This window comes from Indicator indicator, chromosome 22 (assembly GCF_027791375.1).
Source record: "Indicator indicator isolate 239-I01 chromosome 22, UM_Iind_1.1, whole genome shotgun sequence".
In the NCBI taxonomy this organism is placed as follows: domain Eukaryota; kingdom Metazoa; phylum Chordata; class Aves; order Piciformes; family Indicatoridae; genus Indicator; species Indicator indicator.
The window spans coordinates 5,297,149-5,322,249 of NC_072031.1; the positions used below are offsets into that span (position 1 = coordinate 5,297,149).

Genomic DNA, 25,101 nt, shown 5'->3' on the forward strand with positions numbered 1-25,101 from the left:
TCAGTGTAGTGCTCTGTGCTCTTCCCACACACCCCAGTGATGTCCAGGCCAGGTAAGAAGATTCTGGGGACATTCTAGAATTGGGAAAACAAAAACGTCACTGATAGTCACTGCTCAGGGATAACCCTTCAGCCCTCTAATGCACTCAGCCTGGCAGAGCCTGAGATAAGAGATATTTAAATATGACACAAATCAGGGTCTTCCAGGTCTGTCCCCAGTGCTCCCACAGCCCGGATCAGCCAATCACTGTGCCCTGCCTGCAAGGCTGGGACTCTGCTTGCAGCATGATTTCTTACCATCCCAAAGCAGAGACCCTGCAGAGGGGACAGCACATGGACAGGGCATGAGGTCTGCCTATGATAACAGCTAGAGTTTGCCTGTGGCTCCCAGGCAGTACCCAGCCACCTGAAGTGCCCATGACTGGTAAGACTCCTGTCTCCCACAGCTTCTGAGGGTCCTAAGCAGCAGAAGCTGGAACGGCTGGTGCTTTGGTGGCTTTCCACGCCCAAGGCAACACATGCTGTGGGACAGACACTGACGGGGTCCTTTCTGTGTCCCACAGTGCCTTGCTGATTGAAGGTTACGAGGTGCGACCTGCTGCCATACCTGAACTCTCATCCAGCTCTACCAGAATCTCCTTATTGCTGAAGGCATGACATGGGGCGAGTGGAAGGCTGGGGGGCTGCCAAGTGGCTCTTTCCCTTGCCGGTGGCTGGCGGCAAAGGGGCAGCACACCTTGAGGAACAGAGACGGGTAGAGAGGTCAGCCCACAGCACAGGATACGGGGACACCCTAACCCACTGTGGGAGGACATAGGGACACCCACACCCATGGCAGGGGAAAACGGAGGACACCGTGACCCACTGAGAGAGGACCTGGGGACACCTCAACGCATGGCAGGGGATACGATGACTTGTGAGGATGTGGGGCGCCAGGGCGGGAGGGATACAGGGAGGGGTCGTAGGGACACCCAAGTCAAGCCGGGGTGCACGGCGGGGACACGCTGACCCCAACAGGAGGGAGACAGAGAGACGCGGGCCCCCTCAGCCCGAGCGCACCTGAGCGAACGATCCGGCGGGAGAGGATGGGCACCGCTGCCATCTCCTGCCGCCGGCCCCCAGGTACGGGGCAGGCCCCCGGCCCCGGCCCCGCCCCCGGCACTGAGGCACGGCCCACGGCTCGGGACGCGCACGTGCTGCCGCCTCGTGGCGGCCCGCGCGCACCGGGCCCCGCCTCATACTGCTGCCCTGCTGCGCTGCGCTGCACTGCCTGCCCTGCCTCATGCTGCTGCCCTGCTGCGCTGCGCTGCACTGCCCGCCCTGCCTCGTACTGCTGCCCTGCTGCACTGCCCCCCCTGCCTCATACTGCTGCCCTGCTGCGCTGCGTTGCACTGCCCGCCCTGCCTCATACTGCTGCCCTGCTGCACTGCCCGCCCTGCCTCATACTGCTGCTCTGCTGCCCTGCCTCATACTGCTGCTCTGCTGCCCTGCCCTGCCCTGCCTCATACTGCTGGTCTGCTGCCCTGCCTGCGCTGCCTCATACTGCTGCTCTGCTGCCCTGCCCTGCCTCATACTGCTGCTCTGCTGCCCTGCCCTGCCTCATACTGCTGTCCTGCTGCACTGCCCGCCCTGCCTCATACTGCTGCTCTGCTGCCCTGCCTCATACTGCTGCCCTGCCTCATACTGCTGCCCTGCCCTGCCTCATACTGCTGCCCTGCTGCCCTGCCTCATACTGCTGCTCTGCTGGCCTGCCCTGCCCTGCCCTGCCTGCCCACCCTGCCCTGCCCTGCTTCATACTGCTGCTCTGCTGGCCTGCCCTGCCCTGCCCTGCCTGCCCTGCCCTGCCTGCCCTGCCCTGCCCTGCCTGCCCACCCTGCCCTGCCCTGCCTGCCCACCCTGCCTGCCCACCCTGCCCTGCCCTGCCCTGCCTGCCCACCCTGCCCTTCACCCAGCGTGGCAGTCAGAGTTTCCCTGCCCTGCTGCCCTCCAGGAGCTGCCCCACAAGGCTTGCCCCACCATGCACCCTGTGGTCCACTCCCCACCTTTCCTGCACACACAGCTCAGCTCCCCCTTCCTGGCCCCTGACTTGGGCCGCCAGAGCCCCTGGAGCAGGAGCTGTGGCCAGCCGCCCCCGCAGATTGCTACCTGGCCCAGGGCTGTGGGGCTGGCAATCTCTGTGTTATGCTAGGCCTGTGGCAGCTGCAGATCTCATCATGGTGGAGGCTATGCTGGGGCAGCACAGAGGGTGCCAGCGCTGGCCCTGATGTGCAGCAGAAAGCGTCCGGCAGCGGCATGGCGAGGACAGTTCTGACCCTCTGCCTGCTCCTTGCTGCTGTCCTGTGGGGTGGCCTGACACAGGCTCTGGGACCCATGGCTCGCCCTGGCCCCTTGCTGCTGAGACTGCAGCGGCTGGAGAAGCAGGTGAGTGCCCAGTGTCTGAAGGGGGCACAGCCTGGCCTGTGCATGAGGGGCAGTTGGCATTTTGGGCTGGACTGGGGGTCATCAACATTGCAAGGGGCCTGGCATGAGGAAACTGGCCCCACCCCACCCCACCTTGCCCCACTCCCTTGCAGTTTCTCCGGCTCCAAGAGGTGACACTGAGCCATCTCCAGAGCATCGCTGAGAACTACAACATCTCCTACAACATTGATGGACGCTTCTGGGTGCTGATGGAGCAGGTGGAGGCAGCTGCTGCTGACCGAGCTGCCCTGGGCACTGAGCTGGCTCGCTTGGACACTGCCAGCCGGCAACTGCACCGCAGGCTGAAGCGGCTGGAGGGGACAGTGGGTGCCCTGAACCCAGCTTACCTACCACTCACCCACCCACGACGTGCACTAGCAGAGGCTGGCACCAAGCTGCACAGCCTGACAGACGCTGCCCAGAGCTGGGGCAGCCAGCTGGAGCAGGAGCTGCAGGGCCAGGTGGCCCCCAGTATCCTCAGCCATCAGCCCCTGAAAGCAAAGCAGAGGGAACCACACCGACAGGAAGAAGGGCATCAGCTGCCAGCTGATGCCAAGCCTGATGGAGTACCTGGAGAGGATGCAGAGTTCCCTCATGACGCAGTACCAGGACCTCAGGCTGTGACACTGATGGTCCAAACTGTGACTGTGGTCCCCCAGGTGCAGCCACTGGCATCCCAGCAGTCAGGAGAGGATAGGTACAGGACCCCTACCCTGGTGCCCAGCTCCCCAGCCTGCCACACTGGTGCTGTCCTGCTCTTCCCCAACACCTCTGCCAAGCACATGGCCATCCTGGAGCTGGAGCCACACCAGGAGCTGCAGGCACTGTCACTCTGTGCCTGGCTGGCCACCTCAGCCCCCAGCCTCGGTGCCCTCATCTCCTACATCACTCAGGATGGTGGCAGCAAACTGGCTGTGCGTGGCCATGATGGGGACCTCTCTGGCTCTGCACAGTTTGTCATTGGGGAAGGGCAGTTTCGGCAGCTCCCAGTGATGCCACTCCTGGATGGCAAGTGGCACCACCTCTGTCTCACCTGGTCCTCCAGCCAGGGCCAGTACCGCTTCTACGTGGACAGGCGGCTGCTGGCTGCTGGCTCTGGCTTCCAGCAGGGCTATGAAATTCCCGCTGGTGGCTCATGGGTGTTAGGCTGGGAGCAGGATCACCCTGGAAGGGTCTTTGGCACCACAGCTTTTGTAGGTCACCTGGCTGGCTTTGGTCTCTGGAGCCGAGCTCTCCTGCCCGGGGAGGTAGCCAGCATGGCAACAGGCCAGGGGCTGTCCCATGGCCCCCTCCTCATGCTAGACAATGCCTCCCTGCAGGGTGAAGTGCAGAAGGTGGTGTGCTCCTGCCCCCAGCACTGCCTGTGATGAGCCTTGCAGTGGGAATAATGCCAGCTCCCAGCAGTCCTGGCTGGCTCACATGCTGCTGCTGGCATAAGCTGTGTCCTTCTGGGGTGATGGGACACCCAGCAGAGAGGGCATCTCATGACTGGGACCACAGGAGGTGGAGAAAAGGGGTTTTGGCAGCTGGTACAGCAGAGGACCTTAATCCTGAGGTCTGTCCCAAAGCCATGAGGTTGTCACCTTCTGTTCCCAGAAGATGTACGCTCCATTGATCCTATTAAAATGCTCCAGGAAGAGAAATATCTTCATTTATTTCAGGTCTTGTTTTTTACTGTAACACTTGCTGCCAGTTAAGAGCAGGGCAGGCGCTGCTCAGCACAAGCAGCTGGGGCCACAGGCTGGGTAATGTGCGGATGACCCCTGCCTGTCCCCTGGCACTCCTGGCATCTGCCACTGAGTCATACCCTGGCGGAAGTTGAAGGATGGAAATGCCTGTGACCAGGAGTGAGCCAGAGGTGCCAGAGCGGATGCTATCCGTCCCATGTGCCCAGAGAAGCTCCCTGGGGAGTGCCGAGTTTTGGGCTGAGCTGCGCTGCTCCAGCACGGATGAAGCACACAAAACGTTCCCAAACGCCTGCCTTGTGAAATTCTCTGCGTGGAGAGCAGGAGTAGCGCCGGCCCCAGCTGCTGCCCCAGTCCCATGTTGCCAGGGGTGGTGGGGCCTTGCTGCCGGCCCACGGCGAAGGCTGACAGACGGCGGGTGCGGTGCGGGGTGAGGCCTTTCCGCGGCCCCGCCGCCTCGGGGGATGCTGCTGTCACGGCCGCGCCAGGCCCCAGCGCGGCCCAGCCCTTCCCGGGAGGCGGCGGTGGGCCTAGGCGAGTGTGCAAGGAGAGGGAAAAAGCCGCGGTCGGGCCTACAACTCCCGTGGTGCCTCGGGGCGGAGCGGCCCCGCCGGCCACCGTATCGCTCACGTGAGGGCGGCGGCGCGGTGCTCACATGACCGGCCGGTGAAGGAGGCAGGGGTTGGCGGAGGTGTGCGCTGCCGCCACCCCGCATGGCTAACGTCGCCAAGAAGGTGTCCTGGTCCGGCCGCGACCGCGACGAGGAGGACGAGGACGGGCAAGCGGGCGAGACTACCCCGCTGCTCAACGGGACCGGCCCGGGGGCGGCGGCGGGCGGCCGGCAGGTGGGTGCCGGCACCGGGGGAGAGTTAAGGTACACTGGTGGGAATTTGCCCTATCCCGGGCCTTCTGCGCCGAGAGCCGTCGGAAGGTGGCAGGGGTCAGGGTGCGGAGTCGTGTTCGGAGTCGTGTTCGTGTTTCCCTCTCCTGTAGCGCTTTACCATGTTCATTGCCCCGGGGCTGGGCGGGGGCTGCCGGCAGGGAACCGTGGGTTGTCGGGGCCCCGTTCTTTCAGCAGTCTCCGGGGAAAGAGGGGGGCCCTCTGGGCCAGGGAAAACAGAACCTGGCAGGGGAGAAGCCGCCAGGCAGCCATGGCAGGGGCACGGGGCCCTGGGTCACTCACGGAGGAAAATCTGAGCGTTGGGCCTGACTCAGCGCCCAGCTGCTGCCAGCAAGAAAGCCAGTGGTGGCCGGGGGTGCATTCAGAGGAGTGTGGCCAACAGGTCGAGGGAGGTTCTCCTCCCCCTCTACTCTGCTCTACTAAGGCCATACCTTGAGTCCTGGGTCCTATTCTGGGCTCCCCAGTTCAAGAGAGACTGGGAACTACTGGAGAAAGTCCAGTGGAGGCTATAAAAATGCTGAGGGTCCTCTCAGCATCTCTGTGAGGAGGAAAGGCTGAGAGCCTTGGGACTGTTGAGCCTGGAGAAGAGCAGTTGCAGATGGAATCTTTTCAATGCTCAGCAAGAGCTAAAGGGGGGGCAAGAGGCTGGGGCCAGGCTCTTGTCAGTGGTGCCCAGGGACAGGACAAGGGGCAACAGGCACAAATGATAACCCAGGAGGTTCCATCTGAACCTGAGGAGAAACTTGTTTGGTGTGAGGGTGCTGGAGCCCTGGGACAGGCTACCCAGAGAGGTTGTGGAGTCTCCTTCTCTGGAGAGCTTTCAAACCTACCTGGCCATTGTGCTCCTGGGCAAGCTGCTGTGGGTGCCCCTGCTTTAGCTCAGACAAGGATCTCTAACCCTGGCATAGTGGTGGGCATTGTACAGTGCCTACACAACTATACTGGCAAAAGGCAAGTTCAGGGTGGGCTGTGTTACCAATACAGGCAGGGCAATTCCTTGCTGCAAATTAATTCTAGCTAATGAATTGAAAAGAAACTTCTCTCCAGTGTACCTGGAGGCCTTTACTTGGGCAGTCTTTCCTCTACATGAGGTGTGGTTAACTCAGGCATGCCACAGCTCTGGTCAAGGCCAGGTGAGGCCTGTGGGCTGGGTGGGATGCCAGTCTGGGTCCATGGGATGCTTCTATGCCAGCTACAGTTGGGAGAGGTGTTACTGCAGGTGACACCCTCAAATTTCCTTTGAAGAGTTTGCTGGGAAACTTGAGCTTGCACAGGGAGGAGCAGTGCCAGCCTTTGGCAGCTGGTAGCTTTGGCAGCTGTCTTGCCGGGCATGATTCTGTTCTGTCCTGCTCCTGGGCAAGCCAGAACAGCAGGCTAATGAGAGGGAAATGCAGGTTTCATTAGGCTGGAGCTGCCTAGTGTGGAGCTGCGGGAGCAGGACATGGCTGTTGGAAGGAGTTGCCTATACCATTGCAGCTGCCCTGGTGTGAAAATACAAGTAATCTTCCTGGCTGGCACAACAGGACCCCTTTTATTGACGACATGGGTTGTCTTTAAAGACCATGTGGTGAATTCTGCAGGTCTGAAGGGTGTTAAAGAGATCAACCCGATCTTGTGGCTGTGGCTTAGTTAGGAAAGAGTTTCCTGGTGCTTTGGGATCATAGAATCATGGAATTTTAGTTTGAAAAGACCTCCAAGATCGAGTCCAACCTTTACCAGGACACCACTAAACCATGTCCTTCAGCACCACATTTCCATGGCTTTGAAATCCCTCCAGGGACGGCAAGGTATGGAAAAAATGCCTGAGCCCCACTGCAGCAGAGGCAGTTGGTATTGGAGGCTCACTCCTGCTGGTGTGATTTATTGTCACCATGTCCCTTCACAGCAGAGAGAGCTTGTGTCCCAGCTGGTGACAGGGTGCTGCCTGGTGTTCTCCTTAGCAAAGGTGGAGAGCAAGTACCTTCCTGGAGCACTGGACTGGTAGCTGCCTGGACCATGTGTGCCCTTGGCAGTAGCACTGACCTGGCAGTGGCAGCAGCAGCTGGGTTGTCACTGCAGGGTTGGCTTTTAGTGTAGGGCAGCTGCTTGTCTCCCTTGGATGGTCCTTTGACCTGGATGCCAGAGTCAAACAGATGGAGGAGGGAAGGCAGCACAGCTTTGGCAGAGAAACAGAGACTGGAGCTGCTGAGCTCACAGGAGACTTACACTTGGGTTGTGGTAAAACAATAAGAATGTCCCCACTGGAGCTTCTTCCTTTTCTCAGGTGCTTGTTTAATGGAAATGAAAGTGACCTTGAAGTGATAAAAGGAGACAAAAGGAGTTCTCTGGCTGACTGCTGAGAGAGACTGATATCGAATGCTTGTGGGTGGGAGGTGAGGAGGGAATGGCTAAACACACTCATGACTGTAGAGGTAATGATGCTACAGGACTGTGCCTGAGGTCCCCTCTGGTTTGGGGGCCAGCTGAGCACAGTTCCAGAGCTGGCTGAGCCGTTGTCCTCTCACCAAGACTTTCTGGTACCTTGAGTATTCCAAGAAGCAAGAGGCTGCCTGTACATCTGAGCAGTGTGCTTCCTGTGGGCTGCCCACTCCCCATGTTCTCAAGCCGTGTATGTTGGCTCTTGGGCTGAAGAATGGGTGGGCAGTTTTAGTAAGAGCAGCTGATTTCCTTCCTCAGGCGTTGCTTGAAAACAAAACCCTCTCCCTCACTACCCAGCAAGGATGTGCTCTGCGCTGAAATGCCATCACTTTGGGATTGGTATAAGGCTTCTTCTCCAGAGGGTGCCTGGGACAGAGGGTGTGTGCAAGGTGTCACCAGAACGTGGGCCAGTCTGCTGCTGGATGGCTTGTCCTCCTTAACCTCTATGTGCTTGTTCTGGATCTCTAGGTCATGTTGGTTTGGTTTACTTTCACTTCAAGTAAAAGGGTGTGAAGTGCAGCCTTTGTGGCTGGGTGGAGATGCTGTGCTTGCTGCGATCAGAAAGTCTTGGCAGGGGAAGGAGAAGTGCTGGGTGAACCCTGATTCAAAGCCTCTGTCCTCAGGTGGTGACAGGAGCTTCTCCCAGCAGCAAGGCTTTAGCAAGTTCAGTCCCTTCTGCTGAGTGCTCGTAGCATCTGGGGCTGTGGTGGTGCTTTAGCCTTCTGCTTCCAGGACAATAATGGCTCATGCAGGTGAGAGGTAAGGAGTAGGTGTGCCCTGGAGGGGCAGCAGGAAGCTGGAAACAAAGTTCTAGCTGAGTGGTAATGTCATGGGGAGAATCTGGATGCCTTCTCCCCCTTTATGGGCCTTCAGGTGAAGAACCTCATTCTCTCCTGGTGTGACATGTTTTGGGGGTGGTCGTAGCAGCAGCAGTGTTGTTTTGAAGCTCATTGCAGCTATGGTTGTGTGTCCCAGGAGAAAGGTTTCAGAAGTCCTGCAGCTCATCTCCCCCATATGCTGCTGTAGCCAGGGTTTCCCCTGCCAGTGAGCCCCCCGGCAGCTCAGCCTTGCAGCCTGGAGCTGTCCTTCCCACCCAAGCAGGTACTGGGGGCTCAGCAGAGTGTGCTGGGGTTGGGAGGGCTCTGGGGATGCAAACCTTCTTCCTTCCCTGCAGTGCTGCTGTGGGCTTCTGATGCGCTCTGCATGGTGCTTTATCTCACTGATAACAAAGACATGTGCTTCCTGCTCGTTAGTGAGCAGCAGGACAGTGATAAGGGGCAGTGTCTGTGGGGTGTCTTCATGCCAGGCAGTGGGTGCTGGGGCTGGGTGATGCCCTGCAGGGACTGACTGCCTTGTCCCTGTGGCAATGGGCTGTGGAGCAGGGTCAGACGCTCATTAGCGATGAGCACAGTTTGGGTGGCACAGCTTGGGCACTGTGCACACACTGCAGGCTGCTTTGGCAGCGTTCCAGCCTTGGATGGAATCATTCTGCTGTCCACAAACAGGGATTGCTCTTTAACTGCCCTGCCTGGAGGTAAAACTGCTGTGGCATCGTGAACAGCAGTGTGGTTTCTGGTTCCCTTTATCAAATGGGGAGACGGTGGTGCTGCTGTCTGCCACCCTGAGCTCCAATGCCCTCGGCTCAGGCTGGTATCTGCCTTCAGCTGCCACTTACTTTGGGGATGGTCCTTTCAGGGCTGCCTTGGGTTGAGTTGAACCGAGGCAAGTGCCACAGGCTGGGTGCCATCAGTATTTGTGTTCCACTGCCGGAGGCAGGCTCAGCTGGTCTGAGAGCCTCTCCCGGGACAGGAGAGCTGTTAACCTGTCTGTGTCCTCTGGGTTTTGGCATCAGTGTGTGTTGTTATGTGGAGATAATCATACTATGGTCACACCAACATCATAATGTCCCGGGATCAGCAGCTCTCTTGGCCTGGGTTTGAAAAGCATCCAAGGAAGGGTGGCACTGGCCACGTGCTTGGTGGATCTTTGAGCCATGGACAAATAACTTTCTGTCTGAGCTCCTGGCTTCCTGTCCCCTTAAAAAGAGTCAGGTTCTGATGGAAGTAGCATGTGATTCTGTGCTGGGTGAGATGGGAGCCAGCCCTCTGCTCCCAGAGCAGCTCTGCCCATCTGGATGTGGAGGAATGCCAGGACTTGGGAGAGGGGAGGTCATGTTAAGAACATGGTGCTTCCTCTGATGAAGCTCAGCTTCACAGCTCCTTTGCCTTCATCTCTGCTTGGGTCCTGCTGCTCCTAATCCACTGGGAGCAGAGCTATTGTATCTTGGCTGCTCACTACACATGAAAGCGTTCTAGGGTGGATGTCACCAGTTCATCCATGTTTGGGCTTTCTGCAGACCTCTGTGGCTAGCAGAAGGAGAATTTCTCCAAAGGGCTGGTCCTGTCTGAGGTCTTGATGCTTGAAGTTTGAGCCCAGGGGACAAGGCACGTGTGACTGTTCCCATCTTGTTGCCTTGACCTTGCCCTGGCCATGTGGCATCTAATAAACCATAAACCTTTGTGCTTCCTGAAGCCAGGTGGACCCTCTTGCAGGGTCTCAGTTCCTAGAGTTTCAGGGCAAGGATCATGGCTTTTCCTCCTCCTCAGGACAGTGGGGGCCTGCCTGGGACTTCTGCAAGCTATCAGAGCAGCTGGAAACCAGCAGGCCCTGAAACCAGGAATTTTGCCTCCAGCTCGTGACTCTGTAAGTTCCCATCCACATCTTCCCAGTGAGGTGGCAACTCTGGGGTGTGCCTGACTGTTAGGAGTCTGCTCTGACTGCCAGAAAAAGCTCCACCTGAATGCTTTCCACTGGGATCATGGAGCCATTGTGGATCAGAATCTAAGGCCCTAGCTGGTCTCACCAAACCACTGTTCAACAGCTTCATAGAGCACCCTGCGCTCAGCCCCGCCTGTGGGCTCTGGCTGTTGGAGACAAAAGGGTGCCAGAGAGGGTTTGGGAAGCTGCAGCAAATCCCTTTTGCAGGTCAGGGAGTGGATGAAAACGTGGAGCAGACAGAGAAATGGGAAAATAGGTCAGACTGCAAACACAAAGGGGTGTTCTTGGGTCTGCAGTGATGTGCGTGGCTCCCAGCCGCCCTGGCCTGTGCATTCCAGACAGGATTGGTGGGGATTAAAGCAACAGGAGCTCGGTCTGGCATCTGCTGGCAGAGAGAGACAGGCACCAACATACCAGGGCTCTGCTGTTCCTCACCATCCCTCTTTTATTCTCCAGGCCTTTAGTCTGTGAGCTGGAGAGGAGTGAGGCTCTGAAGGCAAAGGTCTTAATGTTGAGAGCTGGTGTTTGGGCTGCTTTTGGTGATAGAGCAGCTCACACCCTTGTGCATCTCAGTGTTTTACAACAGTGGAGGGGTGACAGCAGCTTGCTTCTTTCTGATGGGTGCCCTGGGGGCTGCCCAGCTGCAAGCTGGCTCAGCTGCAGCCCAAGCCCTTGCCTGCATCAACCAGGAGGTGAGAGGTGCCCCGAACAGTCCAAAAACTCCCATATTGCACAATTGCACTGCCAGTAACAAGCCCGAGTGGTCACCAGCAAAAGGAGAACCTGCTCCTCAGAGGGAGATGCAAATTCCCCTTCCCAGCATTGCACTGGGGCTGGCTCAGAGATGTGCCAGTGTCCAGAGCAACATGCCCTGCTTCCTCTTGTGTGTGCTGGCTAGCAGCCAGCCTGGCCATTGCTCGCAGGGGGCTGGATATGCTGATGTGCTCATCTCCCTGGCTGAGCAGAGCCAAATGTGCCCTATGACATCCCATAGTTCTGGCTGTGTGAGCTGAGGGATGGCCTCAGCATGTCTTGGTGTGCCTGGGGCTGTGGAGATGGTGCTTTCTGCTCAGGTGGTCTGTCCCTCCCCAGCTCCAGGGGAGTGTGGAACGTGCTGCTCCGCACTGATTTGCTGCCTGTGTGGCTGCTGCGTTGGCTGGAGGCTGGCTTGGGTCAGCTGCCAGTCCTGAAAGAACCATTGCTGCCTGGCACCTTCCTGGGTGAGCCAGCTCTGCCAGAGCAGCTTGCTCAAACCCCAGCAAACTGCTACTTCCTCGTGTTCCCCCCAGGGTGCTGTGTCCCACCTCCTCGGTGTCCCCCAAGAGCAGCCCTCTGTGGGTGCTGCACTTCATGGGATTCTGGTGATAGGCAGAGTGGCAAGGAGCCCAGCAAGGAGAACAGAGCAGAAGTGCCTGCATGCCTGCTCCTTACGGAATTGACCTCATTTTCCTTTCTCTCCTCAGCTTACTCCCTCCTCCTTCCTGCGCATCGGGCAGCTGAGCAATGTGGACCTCAACGAGGACATCCGGGAGCTGGTTAGTGGCACAGTGTTACCAAGCCCCTTCCCTCCTTCCACTGGCATCTGCTTTGGCTGCCTTCCTCACACCCTGCCTGTCCCATGAGGATTCCAGTGCTTGCTTCTGGGCTGGGTGATTTTGAGATGTGGGCAGCTGCTTGCTGCTCTGCCTCAACCCTTGCTGCTTCCCCTTAGCTACAGCACTGTCCCAGAGACATCCCTTTTCCTGCACCTCTTGGGGCAGCAGCTTTCCAGCAGAGGGACCCTCTTCCCATGGAAGCAAATGCACAGGCATGTGGGGTGGGAAGGGATTAATTCCTTCCTTCTTGACATGTTAGTTCTTTAATCTGCTTCTCTTGCCTGCTGCCCAGCTTGGTGTGAAGGCAGGGGAGGGGACCTGCAGTGTGACAGCAGCTGGGCCCTGGGGAGAGGGCTATCAGCAGAGAGAGCATTTTGCAAAACCTCTCAGGTTTCAAGCTACTCCCCTGCTCTATGCACATCTGGAAAGCTTTTCTTCCCCAGATGTTCCTGCCTCAGCTCCAGAGCTGGAGGAAGAGCAAACAAGAAGACAACTTTTGCTATGGTGCAGGTGCAGGGTGCAGCCTGCCCTAATTTGGGAGCAGCTCACATAGTCAGAGGCGTTTAGGAAACAGAATTTGGTTTCTGCCTCAAACCAGAGCCTGCCTGAAATAGCTCTCTGCTTTTGAAAGAATTTCCTGCCAAGGTGAAAGGTCACCCTCCCTCAGAGCATGCTGTTAGCATGGCAGCATGGTACCCAGCTGGGCAAACCCTCTGTCTGCTCGTGGGAAAAGGTCCTGCCTAGGGATGGAGAGGCACATCCAACAGCCTGTTCCTTCTGCATTAAATCCCATACCTCCACCAGCTGGTGGAAAATCATCTCAGATCCTGGCCTGCCAGGCAGCTTGCCTTCTGCACTCCTCCCTGCCTCTCCTGAGCATTAAAACTGTTGTTAAACCAGCAGTCACTCAGTGAGGGGAGGGCTGGACCTGGCTGTCCTAACTTGTGTCTCCTGTCCTGCAGGAGACGGAGTTCCCTCGGCAGTGTCCCAATGAGATCCCCCACAACGAGAAGCTCCTGTCCCTCAAGTACGAGGTAAGTGTCCATCTCCTGCCTTGGCTCTGTCTTGGGGATATAGCAGGTAAGGAATGTGGGGTGAGGGTTAGGGCTGCCTAGCTGGGGGGTTTCAGTGGGGAAGGGGTGAGCCTGAAGAAGGAAAATGATGTGGGGGCAGGCATGATGGAGAGGCAGGGCTGAGTGTCTGAGTACACAGCATGGGCATCTCTTCCCTTGTACTAGACAGTAACAGCATCTCCCTTTCCTGAACCAGAGCCTGGACTATGACAACAGTGAAAACCAGCTGTTCCTGGAGGAGGAGAGGAGGATAAACCACACTGTGAGTCTTGCTGGGACTCAGCTTCCCACCATCCCCACAGCCCCATGAAGCTCTTCCCCCTGCCCAGTTGCTAGGGGGCTTCTCGGTGCCAGGGGAGGTTGTGTGCAAAGCAACACTTGAACTGGATGGGTTTATGGGCACCAAAATCCTCAGGAGCAAGGCCCCAGCACAGGATGGTTCAAATGGAAGCTAGCCTGGGTGTACGTGGTAGCATTGCTGGTGGCATGGGGTAGGTCCCTGTGATGGTTTGAAACTGGCCCCAAACCAGGACAGTCCCTGAGCACAGGGACTTCTGGATCCATGTGAAACATTTGCCCGGGGGGCTTTGGGAGTCCATATCACGGCAACAAGCCCAAAATAAGGGGCTTGATGGAGGCAAACAAACTGGAAAACTCTATCTGCTGTTGGGGACCCCACTGAGGGGCAGGGGCAGTGACTTTAACTCAGTTGTGGCCGAGTTTGGCAGTCCTGGGGTATGCAGCATTGGTTTTCCCAGGAGAGGTCTCCTTGGAGCTGCCTGGGCTTGGGGAGGGTGGTGAGGTGGGCTGGAGTTCCCGCAGTGCTGGCAGAGGCCTCCCATGGCTGCCTGTCCCACAGGCTTTCCGCACGGTGGAGATCAAGCGCTGGGTGATCTGTGCCATGATCGGCATCCTCACCGGCCTCGTCGCCTGCTTCATCGACATCGTGGTGGAGAACCTGGCTGGGCTCAAGTACCGCGTGGTGAAGGGCAGTATCCTCCCGTCTTGCTGTGGCATCTCTGCTTCTGGTAGCCAGAAGAGGGGTGCCAGGGGAAGGGGGCAGCACTTCCTCACCCGGGTTGAGTGGCACAGACCCTGCCATCCAAGGTGATGCTGAATGCCCAGCTGCTTTGTGGCTGGGTGCTGCTGTTACAGAGTAGGGTCCTCACAGCAGCCCTGGCTGCCCTAAGTATACTGGATCTGCTGTGCTGCTGCAGCCCAAGAAGCACTTTAGGGACAAGTTATGGTGGTGGGAGGGATGTGACCCAACTGATGCCAGCATTTCCTTGAGCTACTTCCCCAGACATTGACAAGTTCACGGAGAAAGGGGGCCTATCTTTCTCCCTCTTACTCTGGGCCACCCTTAATGCCAGTGTGGTGATGGTGGGCTCTGTGATTGTTGCTTTCATTGAGGTAAGAGTTCAGAACTGGTCTGGGTTGGGGTATCCCTGTGCCTCCTGCCTTGGCTCTACACAGGACAAGCAGGATCACATCCCCAGGAAACGTGCGAGTTTGTGTTGTGGCAAATGTATTCCTGCCCAAGTGGCTACTGGTAACCTCTGTTCCTTGGTGTTGGCTCCAGCTCCAGCCTGTGGGGCTGTCAGGCTGATGGATGTGGTACCCTTCACTGACAGCCTGGGGAAGAAGGTGTGCTCCAGCCCTGGGCACAGGCACCAGGCTCTCCAGCCCTGGACCCTCAGCCTCTCCATGCTGGGCATATATGAGTGCCAACATAGAGCAGGCTGGCTGGGTGCCTTGAGGATATGCTCGGGAAGATGAGCCAGGGTCTGGGGCTGCTTATGGGTAGGGGAGGGTGTGGTGGCTCCCAAGGGGCCACTCTGAGTCAGCAGTGGCTTCCTTGTGGCTTTGCCTTTGCTCTCCCTGGCCACCAAGTGTGACTCTTCTGCAGCACTGGCCTTTCACCATGGCATGGTGGTGGGAACACCCTAGTGTCCCCCCAAGAACCCAGACAGCTTCTCTGTGGTACTTTTACCCTTAGGGGCAGTGAGTGTCTCCCTTAATCCCAACTCCAGAGCCTGTAGATAGGCTTTTGGTCTCATCTCTGAGCCTCCCCAAAGGTGTGCTTGGTGTGCTCTGTGCTGAGAGTCAGGTCTATGGGGGCCAGTGTGTCCCCAGCCTGTACATGGCAGCTGGCACTCAGGCTCTCTCTGCTCCCTGCAGCCCGTGGCAGCTGGCAGTGGCATTCCCCAGATCAAATGTTACCTCAACGGTGTGAAGATCCCACATGTTGTCCGCCTCAAGGTAGGAAGCAGGGGATGGTGGTATCTGAGTCTTCTGCCTGTGGTGGGACCCCTCCAGCAGGCTGGCCTGGGCACGTTGTGTCCCCATGGGGTGATCCCTGCTGGCGCTGTGGCAGAGAAGCAGCTGGCACAAGCTCCTGGCTCCGTAGCTGTGCCCTGCAGTATTGGGAGGTTAAATCCGGCCTGGGATCAGCAGCTAGTGCTGGGAATAGCATCTTGGAGTAATTTTTTTGCTCTGACCAAGCAGAAAGTTGACCAACTCCACTGCCTCAAGGTGGGGCTGAGCATTACAAGCTCCCCAGCATCACTGACTCCTGCCCCTGCAGCAGATCTGTGCCCTCCATGACTGTCCCTCGTGCCACCTCTGTGATGTGCTGTCTGTCCTCTCTGTTTTGCAGACCCTGGTGATCAAAGTCTGTGGGGTCATCCTCTCGGTGGTCGGTGGCCTGGCTGTGGGGAAGGTGATGTTCACAAAGTGCTCTCTGGCCCTCTGCTGGCTTGTTGTTACCTGTGTTGGCACAGGTGCCACAGCACATTACTGGCCCTACACCAGGGATGAGGCCCTGGCAGTCCTGCAGTGACTTCCCAGTGTTATTCCTTGGTCTGCTGGCCAAGGTGGCTGTGGTACAACCAAGCTGTCGTATGACCAGCCTGCTGTGTGGCTCAGCTGAGGGCAGGAGCGCAGCAGGCTACATCCATCAGCAACTGTCCCTGCATATGTTAGATGGGGAGACCTGGCTGCTCCACTGGGAACTGTCGACCTTGCTGGCAGGCAAGGGAAGCCCCTGTCTCCTTGGTTGGAGGGAGTGCTGGTGGGAACAGGAGGTGGTCACAGGAGCTACTTGCTAGAATGAGGATTTTAGGGGAAGAAATGGCTAAGTCTGTATTTCCTAGATGGAAGTCCTTCAGTTCAGCTTCTTCAGGGGTATGACATTGTGGGCAACATTCAGCCACCCCTGACTGTCCGTGGGACTCCTCTTCTCCGATTTGACTTTGCTGTCCTGCTGATAGGAAGGACCCATGATTCACTCCGGAGCGGTGATTGCTGCCGGGATCTCCCAGGGCAGATCCACGTCTTTAAAGCGAGACTTCAAGGTTGGTGTTGAGGGCCGAGAGGCTGGGCTGCAGGTGCCCCTCCTGTGCCCAAATAGGCATGCTGGTGGCTTGGCTCCTGCCTGGCATACTCTGTGTCTCTCCTAAATTGATCTGTGCAGCCAGCACTAAACTTGCCTTCACTTGGGCGTTGCAGATCTTTGAGTACTTCCGCAGGGACACAGAGAAGAGAGACTTTGTGTCAGCTGGAGCTGCTGCCGGTGTCTCAGCTGCCTTTGGTGCCCCTGTAGGTATGTGCCTCTGCTCTGACCCCCATCAGCTCCTGCATACTCATCTGGTTGGAGATTGCTCCTCCTTCCATGGAAGTAGCTGCTGCCATCTGCCTAAGGAGCCCTCCTGCAGACTGCCTGATCCTGCTCTGAGCTGTCCTGGGGAGAGAGAGGAGGGTAGTAATGTGTCTCTGCCAATGTTGCCTCTCCTGGATGGGGCAGTGGAGGGACTTCACTGCCATCAGTACATTGCTAGTGGTGTCTTGGTAGCCTTGTTGGTCCCTTGGCTGCAGCCTGTAAGGTTGAGGCAGTATGGGGCACGTGGGCTGGGATTTGGGTGCTTCAGCTGGTGCTGTCCATCCCTTCTGGAGGTGTTTGCCTTGTGTTTGCAGGGGGTGTCCTCTTCAGCTTGGAGGAAGGGGCTTCCTTCTGGAACCAGTTCCTGACATGGAGAATCGTAAGTGTTGGGATGCAGGAGCAATAGGTGGAGAGCTGCCAGCTCAGGTGTGAGGCACTGCCTTTTCCCAGTGCCCTGGAACCCAGGCTTGCTGCCATGCCTGCCCCAGCAGGCAGACGTCTGTAGCATATCCTAGGGAGCAGCATCCCAGCTCCCAGTCTGGGCCCTGGTTCTCAGAGGCTGAATTTTGTCTTGGCTGAGCTGCATCTTGCTTCCATCTCCTTTCCAAGGGAGCTGCCTTGGGCTGTTCCTAATGGCAATAATGAGGCAAAAGCAGGAGTGAGCCCCTGGTCAGTGTAAGGTGCCCAGAGTACTGTCACAGGGAACATGGCCTCCTGTCCCCACTGCTCCGTGGGTACTAAGCCCTGTCCAAGGGCCTTGGGAGGGGTGATTCTGGGGTAGTGCAAGGGCATGGGGCTGGAGGTGTCTGGCAGTGACTTTGGCCTGCATCTCCTTCCAGTTCTTTGCCTCCATGATCTCAACATTCACTCTCAACTCTGTCCTGAGTGTTTACCATGGCAATGCTTGGGATCTCTCCAGCCCTGGGCTTATCAACTTTGGCAGGTTTGATAACGAGGTATGGAATGGATGTTCCCCAGGTAGGTTCCTGTTGGGGGTGTTGGAAGCAGCCTGGGGCCCCCAGTCTGTCCTAAAACATCACCCAGGGGCTGAGGCAGGCTCTGCCCTAGCAGACTGTGAGGTCTGGCCCAGTCTCAGCTTCCTTATCCCCAGCAGACTTTTCTACAGCCACTGCTGGGTCTGGAGGCTGCAGGGGATCCAGAGGAGATTTTGAGGCAGCTCTGGGAGCCACTCACCAGCACAGTCCTTTGCTGTCCCAGCAAATGGTGACTGGGTGCTGGCCTGCAGATGTGCCAGGAGATCCGAAACCCATTTCTTTCTTGCCTGCAGAAAATGGGATACACAATCCAGGAAATTCCTATCTTCATCTTCATGGGAGTGGTTGGTAAGACAGTGCTGTTCTTTCAATTTGATTAGTCTGAATAATTTCCTCTGTTCTATCTGGCTCTTAAAAAGGTTTGGGATTCGGTTTCCTGGGGAGAGTGGGAAATCCATTAAACTCTGGAGCAAAGGCTGTGGGGCTTCTGCAGGGGTGGGAACTGGGTTCTGTCCCAGCCCTTACCCTGCAGCAAAGGCTGTGATCCATGTACTGCAAAGCCAGAGAGTGGGGTCAGTCCACCACAGTCATGGGCAGCCTCTTGCTTTCAGACAAGCTGCCCTTACCCCCACAGGGGTGCCCCCCAGTCAATCCACTACTGGTGCTGGCCTCCTCTTGGTGCCAGGTCCTGGTGTTCTCTGCAGGGACAATCTCCAGGTGTCCTGGGGCTGCTGGCCATGCCAGATGCGTTGTTGATGTCTTCCTGAGCTTCTTGAGCTCCTGGTGTCCTTGGCAGCCACAGGAGAGCCTGGGACCTGTGTGATGAGCCTTTCCTCTTTTGCATTCATAGGTGGGATCCTTGGGGCCCTGTTCAATGCCCTCAATTACTGGTTAACGATGTTCAGGATCAGGTAGGAGCTCCTGGGTAACTAAGGTGGCTGACAGGGCTTGGCTGGTGTCTTCCGCGCTCCCTCGAAGCAGTTTTCCTATCCAGAGCCGGGCTGAAATCTCACTTAATATGAGCAAGAGTAGCCCCTGGAAGCTGGGAGGTAGAGATGCCACACACCTCTCACTGCCTGCAGTCAGTGCTGTAACCTGCAGCATCCCACCATTGCTCTGACCCTGCCACGTATTACCCCGCAGTGACTTGAGGTACTTCGGGGGTAAGTACCCAGAGAAGTGCAAACACTTTGCACACCTGACACATGCTTCTGAGAGTGACAAGAGAAGGGAGGGAGCTGCTAAAGCTATCTGAGCCCAGTCTGGCAGAGCCAGTACTTGTCACCAGCTTTTCAAACACCAGGACTGGCCTTGTGGCCTCAGGGAGGGATGACCTGTGTCAGTGGAGCAGCGAGGCGGGTGCAGCTTTCTAGACTTGGCTCTGCACTGTCTCCCAAGCTGGATCGTGCCAGCTTTTGCTTGAAAGCTGTGCCTGGCTCCATGCAGGGCAGGCAGGCAGGTCTGCTGCAGCTGGCTGGGCAAAGCTGCTCTTGCCACTGGCCTCCTGTCCCAGGTTCCCCATTACAGTTTCACCAGAACACAGGACAGCCTGGAAAGGGAGCAGAAGCAGACAGCCTGTCCATATGCTGTGTAGCATGCCAAGCCACTTGTGTTAGTGACCCTGCCCGCATCCCTGGGTGCCAGCCTCCTTGCTCTGCTCCCTTCCAGGTACATCCACCGGCCCTGCCTGCAGGTGGTTGAGGCCATGCTGGTGGCAGCAGTGACAGCGACTGTGGGCTTTGTCATGATTTATTGCTCAAGAGACTGCCAGCCCATCCAGGGGAGCACAGTGGCATATCCCCTGCAGGTAGGAGATGCTGGAGAATGGCCCCCCAGGGCACCCTGTGCCTGGGCAGAGACTGAAGGCTCACATGGACATGAGACTCTGCTGGATTTTGTGGAACTGTACCTCACAGTCAATGCCCCTCAGAGGTGGAGACACCTTTGTGATTTTGGTGTGCTTGCTGCCCAAAGCTGTCTCCTGGTGGGCGCTTGTCCCCCTGAACCTGTCAGCCTTCCCTGGCACAGGGTGGCTTGGGGCTGCCACTTCTAACTCTATTTTCTTACCCTCAGCTTTTCTGTGCTGATGGAGAGTACAACTCTATGGCCACTGCCTTTTTCAACACACCTGAGAAGAGCGTTGTCAATCTCTTCCATGACCCTCCAGGTCTGTGCATGAGGCAAGCAGGACCTTGAACATAGAAGAGTGGGACTGGATTTGCCTGAGGTGGTCAACCTATTCTCTGACCACTCATGGGATGAGGCAGGGGATGATCAGCACTGCCCCACGAGGGCACAATGAGATCCAGCAAAGCACTAAAGTGCTGTGCCAGCTCCTTTCCTGTGGTGGTGGATGGAGGGGCGATGGATGCTGTGTCTGGTGGCACAACTTGGTCAAAGGGCTGAGGTCTCAAGAGCCAGTGGACAAGGACCTGATTTTGTTCATGGATGTTTGTGTGCTGTTGATTCTGAGTTGCGTGGGAGCAGATCTGATCCTTGAGGGCTGTTCGAAGTCCATCCCGGAGATGTCCCTGGCTGTTTTCTTAATTAGCAGGGCCTCTTACCCCAGAATGACTTCACCTTCTGGGCAGATTGCAGAGGTCAATCTTGAGGTTTGGATATGCTTGAGAAATGCAGATTGGCTCCCAGGTTCCAATTCCGATTTCCCTTGGCTCTGGTGTGATGACAGTGTGCCCTCTGCCTGCTGCGCTGAGCTTCATGTCCAGCTGCACATGGACAGGGAGCAGACTGTTCTAAATTCTAAGACCCTCAGCCCAAAGAGTGCAGGTTGGCCACCTGAGCCCAAGTGATAACCATCCTGTACCTTCTGTACGATACTGGCTCAGGGTTTCAGTCCATTGACCTCTCTGTGAAGGAGAGTTTGAAAAGTACTCATTTAAACTAGACTGAGCTGCTCAGCAATCCCAAAACAGCAGTGGATGGAGTCCTGAGGATAGCAAGCTCCTGCCATGGTGGTACAACCCATGCTGTGGGGCAGCTTAGGACTGGCCAAAGCAGCCGTGGGAGCTGCAGGAAAGGAGGAGGGTTGCAGGGCCTAGTCTTCTAAGCTCATCCTAAAACTGGCAGTAGGACCAGCACCTCTGTCCTCCTGACCCCATCCTTCAGTACTGGCAGACCCTTGGGGCAGTCCCTCATCATGCTGCCTCATGGGAGGCTGGGAACCATAGGGCTGGAAGGGGACAGGTCATCGGAGGTCACCAGATGAAGGAAAGGCATGTTCTGGACTTGCTGGGATGGGAGGGCTTGAGATGGCACTGACTGGCTTGTGGGGCCCTTAAGGGTGGCAGAAACAACCTAAAGAGGTTTGAGAGGCTTGTGCTGCTAGGGTGAAAGGTGCCCTCAATGAGAGGGACTTCCACTGCTGGGGACACTGCTGTCATGGAGCTGCTGCTCTCTGGGCTTCCATGCAGTGTCCTCTGGGCTGGGGGCTAGCACTGACTCTCCATTCTCTCTCCACCTCAGGTTCCTACAACCCCATGACACTAGGCATGTTCACACTGATGTATTTCTTCCTGGCCTGCTGGACCTATGGCCTCACAGTGTCTGCAGGGGTCTTCATCCCCTCCCTGCTGATTGGCGCTGCTTGGGGGAGGCTCTTTGGCATCTCCTTGTCCTACCTGACCAAAGGCTCAGTAAGTCCTTGGTGAGAGGGTGTGGAGTGGTGGGAGCCACAACACCCAGCTCTCATCCCTTGCCACCTGTGCATGGAGATGGCTGAGAGCTCGGCACAGCAGTTTGGAGTGGGTCAGCTCCTCACTGGATGTCTTCCTGAGCTGGGTCTGGCATTTCTCATGTGCTGAGGAAGCCCTGCCAGCAGCTGGGCTGTGTGGGCAGCCTCAGGCACTCCTGCCCACTTTGGAAGAGGGGGAGTTAGGGTGCCAGGGCACTGCTCACTATCTCTGGATGACCTGGAGCCAGCAGCTGACTGAATTTCTTCTCTCCTGTGCTCAGATCTGGGCTGATCCCGGGAAGTACGCCCTGATGGGAGCTGCTGCACAATTGGGTGAGTTTCCTGTAACAGTCTTGGTTGTCAGGAGCAGGAGCTCATGTCAGGGTGAAGGTGGCATGGGAAAATGTGATCCTTGCTTCCTTGGCACAGCTTCTTGACCAGCCTGTCTGTCTGCTTCCTAAGGACCCTGCCAAGCATAGGCAGCATTGGGACTCTGGTGAGGGCTGGGCTTAGCCAGGGCACCCCTGCCTGAATGGGCAGTTCTGCATGACCATGCAGAAACTCAGTAGCCTTAGCTGTTCTGCTGTTCCCTTGACCCATGTTTTCCTGCCCTCCTAAACCCCCAACCCCCCTGGGTGTCTCTCACAGGTGGGATCGTGCGGATGACGCTGAGTCTCACTGTCATCATGATGGAGGCAACAGGCAATGTCACCTATGGCTTCCCCATCATGCTGGTGCTGATGACAGCAAAGATTGTTGGAGATTACTTTGTGGAGGTGAGGGCTGGCGTGCTCACAGGGAGATAGTGAGAGACAGGGGTGGTGGTGTTGGGGTGCTGTGGTGGGGCCAGGACAGGTGTGTGCTCCCTTTCAGAGGTGAGCTGCTGCCTGGTTGTACCCCTTGGTACCACGGCAGGCTTCTCCTGACAGCTCTGCTCTTGTTGCAGGGGCTCTATGACATGCACATCCAGCTGCAGAGCGTGCCCTTCCTGCACTGGGAGGCCCCAGTAACATCCCACTCCCTCACGGCCAGGTAGGTGGTTTGAGGGATACTTGTCACTCCTGGGGCAGCAGCTTTTGGACCACACCGTTGGCCTGAGCTGGAAATGGAGGTGGTGATACAGTTCAGTCCCAGAAACCTACTGTCTCCTGGTACCACTGGCACAACTCCTTCCCCAGCAGGGAGCATGGCCTGCAGCGCACTCATTCCCCACATCCCTGGCAGGTTGTGGAGTCAGAAGAGGCATCAGGGCTTCAGAGATGCACGATTTGGAGTGGTGTGTGGGGTGTGCTACCCTGGGGCTGTGTTTCACACCAAGCCTTCCTTGCAGAGAGGTCATGAGTGCTCCTGTCACTTGCCTGCGGAGGATCGAGCGTGTGGGCACGGTTGTGGACATCCTCAGCGACACCTCCTCCAACCACAATGGCTTCCCAGTGGTGGAAAGCAATCCTGATACCACGCAGGTGGGCTGGCTGCTGCTAGTGGGTGGCCATGCAAGGGTGGGCTGGCTATAGTATGGGACCCTCCTCCCCTTCCCAGCTCTCACAGACGACGCTCTGTCATAGGTGGCAGGACTGCGGGGTTTGATCCTGCGTTCCCAGCTCATTGTCCTGCTGAAGCACAAGGTGGGTGATGCTGTGTGAAGGCCACTTGGGCTGTGTCTGAACCCCAGTGTCCCTGTTCCACTGCTACCTCAGGCCTCTTGCTGCCTACCTTGCTCAGAAAGAGGTGGTAGAGAGTCCCTGTTATCTCCCTCAGCCCACATGAGATGGTGGGGGCTGTGCTGGGGTTACCCCAGCATTATCCTGCACCGCACTGAGCTTGTGAACCCTGAATGGGTGAGAAACGGGCTCATCTTACTGCCCCATGCTCCTGCTGTCTTCCTTCCCTGTCCCAGGCACCTGTTGGCACTGCAGGATTGTCCCTGACAGTCTCTTTCCTCCCCAGGTTTTTGTGGAAAGAGCCAACCTGAGCCTGGTGCAGCGACGGCTGAAGCTGAAGGATTTCCGGGATGCCTACCCACGCTTCCCCCCGATCCAGTCCATCCACGTCTCCCAGGACGAGCGTGAGTGCATGATGGACCTCAGCGAGTTCATGAACCCCTCTCCATACACTGTACCCCAGGTAATGGCCAAGGACCTTCTGCACCCCAAGAACCTGGGGGACACGGTTGGTGATGGGCACAGGCCTGGGCGGCTGAAGCCCACACAGCCCTGCCCTGCCTTGCAGGAGGCATCTCTGCCAAGGGTGTTCAAACTCTTCCGAGCCCTGGGACTGCGGCACTTGGTGGTTGTGGACAATCGCAATGAGGTGAGTCCCTGCATGCTGTGTGGGCAGCCTGGGATCTTTGCAGGGGGACTGGATAGGCTCCCCTTGTCCTCAGGCTCTGCATGCCAGCTGTACCCTCTCCCTTCCCTGGCAGGTGGTGGGCATGGTCACACGTAAGGACCTGGCCAGGTATCGGTTGGGCAAGGAAGGCCTGGAAGAGCTCTCGCTGGCACAGACGTGATGTGGGGTGGCACTGCCCAGTGGAGATGTGCCCCAGACTGTCAGACCTGGGGACCCCCTTTTGTTGGGATGTGGGGAGAGGACTGGGCCAGCCTGTGCAGGCATCACGGTGCCTGGAGCACCAGCACAGCTGTGCTGCCCCAGCTCTCCTGCCTGTTGCTGCTGCCTTCCCACATCTGCTGCCTCTTCTCACCCCTTCCTCTGCTTCCCTGAGGAGTCAGAATGCCCCTTTGGCTCTGTTAGCTCCTGGCAAAGGCTGTCCTTGAGGTGGGTGAAGGCTGGAGTGTGCCAGGGGAGAAGAAATGTCCTGCTGAACTAGGTACAGAACTCTGTCACAGCACAGCCTCCATTGCCTCATCCACCCATCCTGTTTGGGACCCTGCTCCCTGCTGCAGGGTGTGTGAGGAGCAGAGAGAACATGGTGGTGCTCCCCTTTCCTCCTGCCCCATGCTCCTCGGGCTGAGCCCTAGGGTAGGCACTTGTGTCTCTGCCACTCCTGCTGAAGGAGGGGGCTGTGCCCTACTAAGCTGTGCAATAAAAGGGCTCCTGTGGTTCAGCTGCTGCCTCTTGTTATTTCTTGGCTTCTTTGGCCACTGTGACCCAAACCCATACGGGCAAACACCGCTGGGGTTTGGGGCAGGGATGGGCAGGGGGAAGCTGCCTGCTCTGGGGCCGTGTTGGCCCTATTCTATGCCTCTCTGCCATTCCTACCTTCCTCCCTTCCTCCCCCCATTGCTGCTCCCTTTCTCCTCTGCCTGTGCTGGGGTCCAGAATCACTCCAGCCTCTGTTTCTGCACTTGCCGCACCTTGTTTTGATTCTTTCCAGCAGCCAGGGCCCCGCCGGGTACCCCAAAAGCCACCACCAGCCCTAGATCTGGTTAGGGGCGGGGAGCAGAGCCTACACTCCCATGGATGAGGAGGAGGAGTCTAATCCTGGTACCTGTACTCCCCTTTCCCACTGTCCTTGTTTCCCCTGCTCTGGGGCTGCCTCCTTCTCTCTCAGGCTGGAGTGCTGTGGTGCCTCAAGGGCCTCTCGAGGGTGTGATCCTGTGCTGAAATAAAGCCTGTTTCTACTTTTAGTGTGGTGCTGCCTGCCTCCTGCTTCCCTTCTTGCACAGGCTCAGTGCTCTGACTGTCCATGTTCCTGCAGGGCTGAGCTGAGCCAAGCCTTGTCCCCACTGCTGCTGGGAGGGTGCAATGGGTCTATACTGGGGGGCTGCATGAGGGTAGGCTAAGCCCCCCCACCCCACCCCTGCCTTCCCTCAGCAGGGCTGCAGTGCTTGAGCTGGGGGAGCAGCAGCAGCCCCTTCCTGGCTGTGTTTTCCTTTCAAAGCTGA

General features: G+C 57.4%; 2 protein-coding genes across 4 annotated transcripts; both read left to right on the forward strand.

The window, feature by feature from the left end:
- The first annotated feature begins 1,084 nt into the window (after nt 1–1,084).
- Nucleotides 1,085–3,826, forward strand: PTX4 (pentraxin 4). The gene is made up of 3 exons (XM_054391277.1): nt 1,085–1,326; nt 2,237–2,420; nt 2,573–3,826. The coding sequence occupies exons 1-3, from the start codon at nt 1,085–1,087 to the stop codon at nt 3,824–3,826; spliced, it is 1,680 nt and encodes a 559-aa protein (XP_054247252.1).
- A 1,031-nt stretch (nt 3,827–4,857) lies between these two features.
- Nucleotides 4,858–24,821, forward strand: CLCN7 (chloride voltage-gated channel 7). 3 transcript variants are annotated; one of them, XM_054391373.1, is made up of 25 exons: nt 4,858–5,000; nt 11,695–11,776; nt 12,799–12,870; nt 13,106–13,171; nt 13,769–13,901; nt 14,213–14,322; nt 15,091–15,171; nt 15,569–15,631; nt 16,182–16,265; nt 16,420–16,513; nt 16,885–16,949; nt 17,410–17,526; nt 17,859–17,913; nt 18,416–18,476; nt 19,234–19,372; nt 19,639–19,732; nt 21,049–21,218; nt 21,538–21,589; nt 21,905–22,032; nt 22,203–22,288; nt 22,587–22,719; nt 22,822–22,881; nt 23,204–23,380; nt 23,486–23,566; nt 23,679–24,821. In XM_054391373.1, exons 1-25 carry the CDS (start codon nt 4,858–4,860, stop codon nt 23,763–23,765), a joined length of 2,433 nt encoding a protein of 810 aa, XP_054247348.1. In that variant the 3' UTR covers nt 23,766–24,821. The 3 variants fall into 3 exon arrangements, with proteins under 3 accessions (XP_054247348.1, XP_054247349.1, XP_054247350.1); XM_054391374.1 differs by having other exon boundaries at nt 4,858–4,989; nt 11,705–11,776; XM_054391375.1 differs by lacking the exon at nt 11,695–11,776 and having other exon boundaries at nt 4,858–4,989.
- Nucleotides 24,822–25,101: the final 280 nt, after the last annotated feature.